Below are 12696 nucleotides of genomic sequence, written 5' to 3'. Positions count from 1 at the left end.
AACCCAGGTCAGTTTGGTTCATCCCTAGTAGCCAGACAGTGGCCACAGTGATCCTAACAACTAGTCAGAGATGTATAGTAACTAAGTAGAACTACTTCACTACTGTACTTAAGTACGGAAAGGCGGTATCTGTACTTTCCTAGAGTAGAATTTTTTTCTCCTACTTCCACTTTTACTTCACTACATTTTTTCGATGATTTCAATACTTCTACTCAGATATTTTTTTTTTGTGCTGCATAGTTACTCGTTACTATTATAAAAATTACCACTGCCAGAACAGTAGATGGCAGGTTTCATGAAGCCCAAAACATGTGTATTATCAGTGCATACGAAAATAAATGCTACTGTATGTATAAATAAAAGCTGCATTTGAAATAATAAAAAACAATATGATGTTCAAACTTTTGACTTCTTTCTTTAATAACTACATAACACAGTGCTTGTACTTTTACTTTCAGTACTTGAGTAGCAAAATTTTTAAAAAAACTACTTGCAATACTTAAGTACAAAAAATGTTGAATACTTTAGTACTTCTACTCAAGTCACTTTTTGATCGAGCACTTCCACTTCTACTCAAGTCACTTTTTGATCGAGCACTTGTACTTTTACTCAAGTATGGGTTTTGAGTACTTTATACAACTCTGCAACTAGTTCATCCCTACCCTTCCCATTTAACGGTCAGTAGGAATTTCCTGGCTGACAGGAGAATATGAAGAAAGGGGTGGTGAAGGATTCCCCTCTAAAAATCATACTAGGTCCTTTGAATTTAATATGGATTTTAAGGGTTAACGGCATGAAAAACCACAAGATAAAGAGCATGGGGTCCTCCCAAAAATACTAGAACCATATCCAAGCCTGAAACATGGCTGGACAACCGTGCACTCCCCCCACCACCTGCACCATACCAGGCCACATACACTCAACATAAGAAGAGTATCTTGCCAAGTCCATTCACTACTGGTAGAAAAGTTGAACAAGTACAATATATTTGCTTGTATCGAGGATCATGAGGCATTGGGAAATGTATATCTGTCTGAAGAAAACAGGGGAGACATTGGAACTCTAATTCATGTTCACCTGGAAACAGAGTTGTATAAAGTACTCGAAACCCATACTTGAGTAAAAGTACAAGTGCTCGATCAAAAAGTGACTTGAGTAGAAGTGGAAGTGCTCGATCAAAAAGTGACTTGAGTAGAAGTACTAAAGTATTCAAAATTTTTTGTACTTAAGTATTGCAAGTAGTTTTTTTAAAAAAATTGCTACTCAAGTATTGAAAGTAAAAGTACCAGTAGTTTTGAAAAAAAATTGCTACTCAAGTACTGAAAGTAAAAGTACAAGTACTGTGTTATGTAGTTATTAAAGAAAGCAGTCAAAAGTTTGAACATCATATTGTTTTTTATTATTTCAAATGCAGCTTTTATTTATACATACAGTAGCTTTTATTTTCGTATGCACTGATAATACACATGTTTTGGGCTTCATGAAACCTGCCATCTACTGTTCTCCCTCGCTCAGCTAATGAGACCCCAAAGCTGATGGAGAGAGGCAGGGAGGGTCAAACAAGGATGAAATGCAGGCAACTTTCATCCTCCTTATCAACTGATGATGTCATTGGTTGTTAGGAGGTTAGCAGCTAGAAGGTTGTAATGGTGTACAATGAAAACCTGTGACTTTGTGTAACTAAAAGGCAGGTTTCATCCACACACCGGCTTGTATACAATTTTGGGGCAATTTTTAGGCATTTTGCCAAGGCACTCCTGAAGAAACGCCAAGACACCCCTTGGGGGTGAAAAGCGCTGGTTTAGAGGACCATATTACTAGAATTTATCTCCAAAATGAAGAGAATTTTTCGGCCCCATAAGTGGGGAAATGTTCTGCCCCTGAAAGGGTTAATCTAGGTTTCCACACTATATATGTGTGTATCATCATCTGCTGGAGATAAAAGACGTCACAGTGACTATGGAGGAAGAGGACGGACATGACGGGGGGTTGACGTCACAGTGACTATGGAGAAGGGGACGGACATGACGGGGGTTGACGTCACAGTGACTATGGAGGAAGAGGACGGACATGACGGGGGGGGGGGGGTTACTGGGTGTAAATAGAAAATAAGATCTTATTACCTCCTCTGCTGCCAGTACTAACAATGTTTCCCTTGTAATTTGTGCCACATGAAACTTCCTGTCTGTACCTGACAATTCTTCCTGCCTTCCATGGAGACTTCCTGTCTGTACCTGACAATTCTTCCTGCCTTCCATGGAGACTTCCTGTCTGTACCTGACAATTCTTCCTGCCTTCCATGGAGACTTCCTGTCTGTACCTGACAATTCTTCCTGCCTTCCATAGAGACTTCCTGTCTGTACCTGACAATTCTTCCTGCCTTCCATGGAAACTTCCTGTCTGTACCTGACAATTCTTCCTGCCTTCCATGGAGACTTCCTGTCTGTACCTGACAATTCTTCCTGCCTTCCATGGAGACTTCCTGTCGGGATAGGAATGGGAATACCACCTCGTAGAGCTCAGAGGAACTGCAGCCCAGAGAAACGTCTCGTAGTGTGAACACGGCCTTGTGCTGTGTGTCTATGTACTATAAATCTCTATAGATGGGTCATCTCCACTCCCACCAAGGGGGATAGAAATACACTATATTACCAAAAGTATTGGGACGCCTGCCTTTACACATGAACTTTAATGGCATCCCAGTCTTAGTCCGTAGGGTTCAATATTGAGTTGGCCCACCCTTTGCAGCTATAACAGCTTCAACTCTTCTGGGAAGGCTGTCCCTTGTGGAGTGTGTCTATGGGTATCTTTGACCATTCTTCCAAAAGCGCATTTGTGAGGTCATGATCTGATGTTGGATGAGAAGGGCTGGCTCGCAGTCTGCGCTCTAATTCATCCCAAAGGTGTTCTGTCGGGTTGAGGTCAAGACCCTGTGCAGGCCAGTCAAGTTCCTCCACCCCAAACCCGTTCATCCATGTCTTTATGGACCTGCCAGGAAGAGGGTGGGACCTCCCATAAAGGTAATCCAGCGGCTCATATGCCGCTAGGATTACTTTTACTATGTAGAGATTTTGTAGCTTTTTCATTTTTTATTAATAATTTTTACAATTTTTCTTATAATACTTCCTTTATTCATGTGGCATATTTTGGATCAGGGCACGCACCAATGTGTACAATAAGTTTGCCTGGTGCACTTAGTTGATATTGATGTGATAAGCAGTAGAATCTATAGCTTTTAATTCATGTGCACTGTTTGCAATAATTAGGTTTACCCTGGCTTGTGATATGTGTGTGTGCATAGAATCCCGTTGCCACAGGACATGCTACGATTAAGCCCAGTGTGGGTGAAACATGTAAGAGGGGTGTGACCAATGGACTAGGATCTGAACTAAAGCCAGTTTTTTCATTCACATAACATTGGAGTTGAATACAGTGTGTGTGGCGGTATCTGCCTGCTATACAATACACAACGTGTTACATTATTATAACAGTATTGTAGAAGAATGCAGAGTCCTGGGGAGACCAGATATAGTGAATGCAGAGTCCTGGGGAGATCAGATATAGTGAATGCAGGCTCCTGCGAAGAGCAGATATACTGTCTGCAGAGTCCTGGGAAGATCAGATATAGTGAATGCAGAGTCATGGGGAGATCAGATATAGTGAATGCAGATGCCTGGGGAGATCAGATACAATAATTGCAGAGTCCTGGGGATATCAGATATAGTGAATGCAGAGTCCTGGGGAGACCAGATATAGTGAATGCAGAGTCCTGGGGAGACCAGATATAGTGAATGCAGAGTCCTGGGGAGACCAGATATAGTGACAGCAGGCTCCTTGGGAAAACAGATATAGTGACTACAGGCTCCTGGGGAGAACAGATATAGTGAATGCAGAGTCTTAGGGAGATTAGATATAGTGAATGCAGAGTCCTGTGGAGATCATATATAGTGAATGGAGAGTCCTGGGGATATCAGATATAGTGAATGGAGAGTCCTGGGGAGACCAGATATAGTGACTGCATGCTCCTGGGGAAATCAGATCTAGTGAATGCAGAGTCCTGGGAAGACCAGATATAGTGAATGCAGAGTCCTGGGGAGATCAGATATAGTGAATGCAGAGTCCTGGGGAGATCAGATATAGTGAATGCAGAGTCCTGGGGAGATCAGATATAGTGAATGCAGGCTTCTGGGGAGAGCAGATATAGTGAATGCAGAGTCCTGGGGAGATCAGATATAGTGAATGCAGGCTTCTGGGGAGAGCAGATATAGTGAATGCAGAGTCCTGGGGAGATCAGATATATTGAATGCAGAGTCCTGGGGAGACCAGATATAGTGAATGCAGAGTCCTGGGGAGATCAGATATAGTGAATGCAGAGTCCTGGGGAGATCAGATATAGTGAATGCAGGCTTCTGGGGAGAGCAGATATAGTGAATGCAGAGTCCTGGGGAGATCAGATATATTGAATGCAGAGTCCTGGGGAGACCAGATATAGTGAATGCAGAGTCCTGGGGAGATCAGATATATTGAATGCAGAGTCCTGGGGAGACCAGATCTAGTGAATGCAGAGTCCTGGGGAGACCAGATATAGTGAATGCAGAGTCCTGGGGGGATTAGATATAGTGAATGCAGGCTCCTGGGGAGACCAGATATAGCGACTGCATGCTCCTGGGGAGATCACATCTAGTGAATGCTGAGTCCTGAGGGGAGATCAGATATAGTGAATGCAGGCTTCTGGGGAGAACAGATCTAGTGAATGCAGAGTCATGAGGAGACCAGATTTAGTAAATGCAGAGTCCTGGGGGGATCAGATATAGTGAATTCAGAGTCCTGGGGAGACCAGATATAGTGAATGCAGAGTCCTGGTGAGATCAGATATAGTGAATACAGAGTTCTGGGGGGGATCAGATATAGTGAATGCAGAGTCCTGGGAAGATCAGATATAGTGAATGCAGAGTTCTGGGGAGATCAGATATAGTGAATTCAGAGTTCTGGGGAGGGGGGATCAGATATAGTAAATGCAGAGCCCTGGGGAGATCAGATATAGTGAATGCAGAGTCCTGGGGAGACCAGATATAGTGAATGCAGAGTCCTGGGGAGATCAGATATAGTGAATGCAGAGTCCTGGTGAGATCAGATGTAGTGAATGCAGAGTTCTGGTGAGATCAGATATAGTGAATGCGGAGTTCTGGGGAGGTCAGATATAGTGAATACAGAGTTCTGGGGGGGGGGGGGGTCAGATATAGTAAATGCAGAGCCCTGGGGAGACCAGATCTAGTGAATGCAGAGTCCTGGGGAGAACAGATATAGTGAATGCAGAGTCCTGGGGGGATCAGATATAGCGAATGCAGGCTCCTGGGGAGACCAGATATAGCGACTGCATGCTCCTGGGGAGATCAGATCTAGTGAATGCAGAGTCCTGAGGGGAGATCAGATATAGTGAATGCAGGCTTCTGGGGAGACCAGATATAGCGACTGCATGATCCTGGGGAGATCAGATCTAGTGAATGCAGAGTCCTGGGGAGACCAGATTTAGTAAATGCAGAGTCCTGGGGGGACCAGATATAGTGAATGCAGAGTCCTGGGGAAATCAGATATAGTGAATGCTGAGTTCTGGGGAGATCAGATATAGTGAATACAGAGTTCTGGGGGGGGGGGGGGGGATCAGATATAGTGAATGCAGAGTCCTGGGGAGATCAGATCTAGTGAATGCAGAGTTCTGGGGAGATCAGATATCAGATCTAGTGAATGCAGAGTCCTGAGGGGAGATCAGATATAGTGAATGCAGGCTTCTGGGGAGACCAGATATAGCGACTGCATGATCCTGGGGAGATCAGATCTAGTGAATGCAAAATCCTGGGGAGACCAGATTTAGTAAATGCAGAGTCCTGGGGGGACCAGATATAGTGAATGCAGAGTCCTGGGGAGATCAGATATAGTGAATGCAGAGTTCTGGGGAGATCAGATATAGTGAATGCAGAGATCTGGGGAGATCAGATATAGTGATCTGGGGGGGGGGGGGGGGATCAGATATAGTTAATGCAGAGTCCTGGGGGGATCAGATATAGTGAATTCAGAGTCCTGGGGAGACCAGATATAGTGAATGCAGAGTCCTGGGGAGATCAGATATAGTGAATGCAAAGTTCTGGGGAGATCAGATATAGTGAATGCAGAGATCTGGGGAGATCAGATATAGTGATCTGGGGGGGGGGGGATCAGATATAGTGAATGCAGAGTCCTGGGGAGATCAGATATAGTGAATGCAGAGTTCTGGGGAGATCAGATATAGTGAATGCAGAGTTCTGGGGAGGGGGGGGGGGTCAGATATAGTAAATGCAGAGCACTGGGGAGATCAGATCTAGTGAATGCAGAGTCCTGGGGAGACCAGATATAGTGAATGCAGAGTTGTGGGGAAATTAGATATAGTGAATGCGGAGTTCTGGGGAGATCAGATATAGTGAATACAGAGTTCGGGGGGGGGGGGGGTCAGATATAGTGAATGCAGAGTCCTGGGGAGATCAGATATAGTGAATGCAGAGTTCTAGGGGGGGGATCAGATATAGTAAATGCAGAGCCCTGGGGAGACCAGATCTAGTGAATGCAGAGTCCTGGGGAGACCGGATATAGTGAATGCAGAGTCCTGGGGGGAGATCAGATATAGCAAATGCAGGCTCCTGAGGAGACCAGATATAGTGACTGCATGCTCCTGGGGAGATCAGATGTAGTGAATGCAGAGTCCTGGGGAGACCAGATATAGTGAATGCAGAGTCCTGAGGGGAGATCAGATATAGTGAATGCAGGCTTCTGAGGAGTCCAGATATAGCGACTGCATGCTCCTGGGGAGATCAGATCTAGTGAATGCAGAGTCCTGGGGGGATCAGATATAGTGAATTCAGAGTCCCGGGGAGACCAGATATAGTGAATGCAGAGTCCTGGGGAGATCAGATATAGTGAATGCAGAGTCCTGGGGAGATCAGATATAGTGAATGCAGAGTTCTGGGGAGATCAGATGTAGTGAATGCAGAGTTCTGGGGAGATTAGATATAGTGAATACAGAGTTCTGGGGGGGATCAGATATAGTGAATGCAGAGTCCTGGGGAGATCAGATATAGTGAATGCAGAGTTCTGAGGAGATCAGATATAGTGAATGCAGAGTCCTGGGGAGATCAGATATAGTGACTGCAGAGTCCTGGGGAGATCAGATATAGTGAATTCAGGCTCCTGGGGAGACCAGATAGAGTGACTGCATGCTCCTGGGGAGATCAGATCTAGTGAATGCAGAGTTCTGGGGGGATCAGATATAGTGACTGCAGAGTCCTGGGGAGATCAGATATAGTGAATTCAGGCTCCTGGGGAGATCAGATATAGTGAATGCAGAGTCCTGGGGAGATCAGATCTAGTGAATGCAGAGTTCTGGGGGGATCAGATATAGTGAATGCAGAGTCCTGGGGAGAATAGATATAGTGAATGCAGAGTCCTGGGGAGATCAGATATAGTGAATGCAGAGTCTTGCGGAGACCAGATATAGTGAATGCAGAGTCCTGGGGAGACCAGATATAGTGAATGCAGAGTCCTGGGCTTAGTAACGCTTTAAACAAATATTTCCTGACATTTAGCGGTCTAGTCATTAAAGTGGTTGTGAACTGCTTGTTGTTTTTTTTTGGACCTTCAAGGTAAAGACATATTATGCTAGTATGCATCGCATACTAACACATTAGGCAAAACTTACCTGAAAATGAAGGCCTCCACGGACCCCGACTGTGTGACAGGCTGGAGCCGCGATGACATCACTCATGTGCATACATGGGGAAGCCGTCATTCACAGCACAGGTATGTGAAGGAAGAGCATGTGTCCTTCAGAACACATGTGCCAGTGACGTCATTGGCTGCATGGAATGTAAATATCTCCTAAACGGTACATGTTTCGGGGATATATACAGTACCTATAGGTAAGCCTTATTATAAGTTTTCCTGTGGGTACAAATTATGCCTTAGAGCTTACTTCATCTTTAAAAAAAATAAAATAAATTGCAAACCAGTTTGCATGGTGAAAGTGCATGTGCATTACTTTTGCGTGAACGGGGGTTAAAAAAAAAAAATGTAATTAAGCTAACTGCTGAATTGGTTGAATGTTTTCTATTGATTTAAAATGAAAAATGCCTAATTTAACCACTAGATGGTGCTAATTCCTATATTACTTAGCACTATCTAAAGACCAAATGTGGTATTTTTCATTTTCAATCAATAGTTGGTTTAATTACCCACTTTTGGATCAGAAGGATTTTCCCCCTAATGACCAGGCCATTTTTTTGCGATTCAGCACTGCGTTACTTTAACTGACAATTGCGCGGTTGTGTGACGCTGTACCCAAATAAAATTGACGTTCTTTTTTTCCCACAAACAGAGCTTTCTTTTGGTGGTATTTGATCACCTGTGCGATTTTTATTTTTTTGCGCTATAAACAAAAAAAGAGCATCAACTCTGAAAAAAAAAAAAAAATAACAATATTTTTCACATTCTGCTATATAACATTCCCAAAAAAAAAGGAAAATTAAAAAATCAAAATTTTTTTAACATTTTAGGCCAATTTGTATTCTGCTACAAAAAAGAATCTCAATAAGTGTATATTGTATATTGATTGGTTTGCGCAAAAACTACAAACTAGAGGAAAGATTTATGTCATTTTTATTGTTTATTTTTTTATTAGCAATGGCGGCGATCAGCAATTTTTAGCGGGACCGCGACATTGCGGCGAACAGATCGGACCCCTAACTGACATTTTTGACACTTTTAGGGGTACCAGTGACATTACTACAGTAATCAGTGCTATAAATATGCATTGTTACTGTAATAATGACACTGGCAGGGAAGGGGTTAACAGTATAGGTGATCAAGGGGTTAAATGTAAGCCTAGGGGACTATTTTTTAACTGTATGGGGGCGTGGCTTTTGAAATAACCATAGAGACATGTGATCCTATATAGAAAGATCACAGGAGCTCTATGATCATTTCAGGGAGAACAACGGTCAGCTGTGTTTACAACGTCTGACCATCCTTCTCTCTCAGCGGGGAGCGATCGCGGGCTTCAGGCGGCAATCAGAACCACCTGCCCCGCACCGTCGTTGCGTGCTCGCCCCCCAACAGCACGCGCAACCAACGTAGGGCTACATCGGATCGCGCAGGAGGGGTTGCCTGCCGCAGTATATTGGAAGAGGTTAATATCTTCTGTACTCATAAGTATAATCTCAGTTATTAGTATAAAACCATGTCTGATGGAAAAAAACTAGGGGGGGGGGGGGTTTATTCATAAAAAAAATGTTGGACGAACGTGACAAGCATTTGCCCAGCCGTGACACATTCTGGCTGTTTTTTTCAGTTAACACCCTGATTTCCTATAATGGTCAGCGCCGCCTAGTGACCATAATGCGGTATTTTTCCTGAAATACCTCAATCAGAACTATAGCGAAATACCCCATTATGGCCATCAGATGGAGCTGACGACTATTGGAAATCGATGTATTCAAAAATACAATAAATATTTGTCACGCCTGGGCAAACGCTGGTCACAATCATTCAACTATTATTTTTTTTTTGATTGAGCTTTAAGTGTTTGTGAAAGCTTACACCACTAAATATACTCAGCCAATGAAATCTGATGACCAGTTGATGGAAACAAAAATCGTGAACAAAAAAAAAAAAAAGGGAGCTACAAGCAATCCTGGGTTGGAGATGGAGGGTTTGGCCACCACCAGAGGGCTGCTCCTAAGGCGTACTTTACATTTAATTTGCACTAGCGTCCCGCTCCCGAAGGTGGCGGCATCAAACCCATTCATCATGGCTGGGCAAACGTACGACACATTCAACTAATTTATTTTAAAAAACAGTGTTTGTGAAAGCTTACGCCACAAAATGCACTCAACCAATGAAAAATAATGACTCCATTTTTATTTTTCTACTGCTATCAATGGCCAAAACGGTACAACACTTCATTCATGTCTTTGGTGATCTCTGATCTCCTTATGAACAGTTTCTTACATGATGAAGATCAACCGTGGAGTATATCTGAGGTGTATATAAGGGTGTGCTTCTTCCCCACATGTCCACCAACATTCACACAGAAGACATTTCTCGCACTCAAGGCAGTAATACACCTCGAGGGTTGTGTGGGATCCCTGATGTACAGGAAGACAGGACTTTAGTGACATGTCAACATTTCTCTCACTCAGGACAGGATTACAGCTTCTCACCTGTGTGAGATCTCTGATGTCTGGAAAGATGGGACTTCCTTGAAAAACATTTCCCGCACTCAGGACAGGAATATGGCTTCTCCCCCGTGTGAGATTTCTGATGTCTGTAAAGATTGGGCGTCCCTGAAAAACGTTTCCCGCACTCAGGACAGGAATACGGCTTCTCCCCCGTATGAGACCTCTGATGTGCAACAATATCTGATTTATTCACAAAACATTTCCCGCACTCAGAACAGGAATACGGCCTTTCCCCTGTGTGAGATCTCTGATGGCTGTCAAGACGTGCCTTCTGTGAAAAACTTTTCCTACACACAGGACAGGAATATGGCTTTTCCCCCGTGTGGGATCTCTGATGGCTGTAAAGATGTGCCTTCTGTGAAAAACGTTTCCCGCACACAGGACAGGAATATGGCTTTTCCCCCGTGTGAGATCTCTGATGTACGACAACTTCTGATTTTCGTACAAAACATTTCCCGCACTCAATGCAGGAATAAGGTTTCTCCCCTGTGTGCAATCTCTGATGTCTTTGCAGATGGGACCTCTGGGAAAAAAATTTCCCACACTCAGGACAGGAAAGTGGCTTCTCCCCCCTGTGAGATCTCTGATGTCTGTAAAGATGGGATTTCTGTGAAAAATATTTCCCGCACTCAGGACAGGAATATGGCTTCTCCCCCGTGTGAGACCTCTGATGTTTGACAAGTGTTGCTTTTTGTACAAAACTTTTCCCGCACACTGGACAGGAATACGGCTTCTCACCTGTGTGCAATTTCTGATGATTATAAAGATTGGATTTCTGTGAAAAACATTTCCCGCACTCAGGACAAGAAAATGGCTTCTCCCCTGAGTGAGATATCCGATGAATGGAAAGATGTTTATTCTTTGAAAAACACTTCCCGCACTCAGGACAGGAAAACCTCTTATCTGTTGGGAGGACGGCACCGCCCCTCACAGTCTGAGGTTCCTCAGGATAAGAGGAATACGATGGTCCATCTGCACTGTGTGGTGTTGGATGGACATTTGAGGTAGCCGGGTTTTCTCCTGGACTATACTGTGTGATGTCCTCATCTTCTACTTTACAGTCTGGAGACAAAGTGAGACAATCCTCTGAGGTTTTCCTCATCTCCCGTCCATCTACTAAAATAGAAATAAAAAGAATATTACTAGACATGAGTAGATTGGTTCCCCTAAACCAGGACTCCGCCCACATCAGGTAGCTTTGTCTCTGAGGATCTTACAATTTCCCCCTCAGGGTAACTAGTAAATGGGTCCTCTGATCTCCTACCAGTTCATTTCTTTATTCATGGACCTTAGTCAGAGAGTGAGGAAACAACGAGAACTGTCTTTTATAGGAGTGACAGTGATGAGGGGATTATAGGACGAGTGTCTCCACCCCCTCTATCACTCATTGCCATCTTCCCAACAGAAGAAGTCCTGCACTTCCTTATTCAGTCCACGATTTAGTCATGAATAACAGCGGGGCTGAGCCCCACCAGAGGTCAGAGAGAGAGAATAGGGGGAGAACAACCAAGATGAAGACTGGACTGATCCTGAGAACCACCATCATTGGGTTATTGATGCCTCCCTTTTTATCTCTTTCTGTCTAAGGTTCTAAAGTTTGAGAATGTTATTACATTATTATCAACATGTAAAAGTCTGTCCTCCAATCAAATCATCAGATATAAAATATCCAGCTGGTAGACAATGGGTGTAACAAAATAAAATACATATTATGTTTATATATAGCATTGGGTAGAGAGCAAAAGTCAGGACTATGTAATATACAACATATTGTATAAGATACAACAGTTTGGACTATATAGTATCAGAATTATGTTATATACAAAATAAATTATTGTCGGCGACCGCCGAGCAAGATGGCCGCATAGGTTGAGAGCTCCAGGCGGCATCCGGCTTCTACTATATCTACGGCCCATCACAGCGTCCTCACGGACAACAACTACCCCGATCCTGGTAGGGGAACACCTGCTCCACACAGCCACGATGGCTAGGAGACGAACGGCGGCACCCACCGTCCGGAAACTCTCGGACTTTTTCCTCCCGGCGACTCACGGTCTTTGGCAACATGGCGCCGGAGACCGCTCGAATCACCAGCCGCCTCGCCCTCTAGGGGCAGAGTCGCCGGCGGATGACGTCACCCGGAGCGATCCCGCCGCACGAACGGAGATACCCGCGCTGATGTGGTCTGAGAGGTCCACAGACTCCTCTCCCTCGACTCCTTCCACCCAAAGCCCGGCCAAGTCCAGGCCCAGAAGGGAAGGCAGCCCACCGCCTCTCGATCTGGCATCCATGGAGGTGAGCAACCCCAGCACTGCGCCCTGTACACCTTGGGCCTACACCCCTCCTCCTGATCCTTTTGCCAACCTAGTTAGAACTGGGCAGCCTGTATCTGACACCAGTTTAAAGGACATGCTTTCCATGCTTCACACCTCTA

General features: G+C 44.4%; 2 protein-coding genes across 2 annotated transcripts in view; one reads left to right on the top strand and one right to left on the bottom strand.

The window, feature by feature from the left end:
• LOC309550716 (uncharacterized protein) overlaps nucleotides 1-12696 on the top strand; it is a 286486-nt gene that overhangs the window by 83881 nt on the left and 189909 nt on the right. The window lies entirely within an intron of this gene.
• The window catches only part of LOC309550685 (uncharacterized protein), a 903485-nt gene continuing 901000 nt past the window's right edge, over nucleotides 10212-12696 (bottom strand). Inside the window, exon 15 of the mRNA XM_082251020.1 lies at nucleotides 10212-10869. Within this exon, the coding sequence (XP_082107146.1) occupies nucleotides 10231-10869 (639 nt within the window). The 3' untranslated portion in view covers nucleotides 10212-10230. The remainder of the gene's footprint in view (nucleotides 10870-12696) is intronic.

Source organism: Pelophylax lessonae, assembly GCF_965119305.1.
Source record: "Pelophylax lessonae genome assembly, chromosome: 3".
NCBI classification, from domain to species: Eukaryota; Metazoa; Chordata; class Amphibia; order Anura; family Ranidae; genus Pelophylax; species Pelophylax lessonae.
Note: the sequence above shows the minus strand (reverse complement) of the source record. Positions and strands in the feature narration are given on the sequence as shown.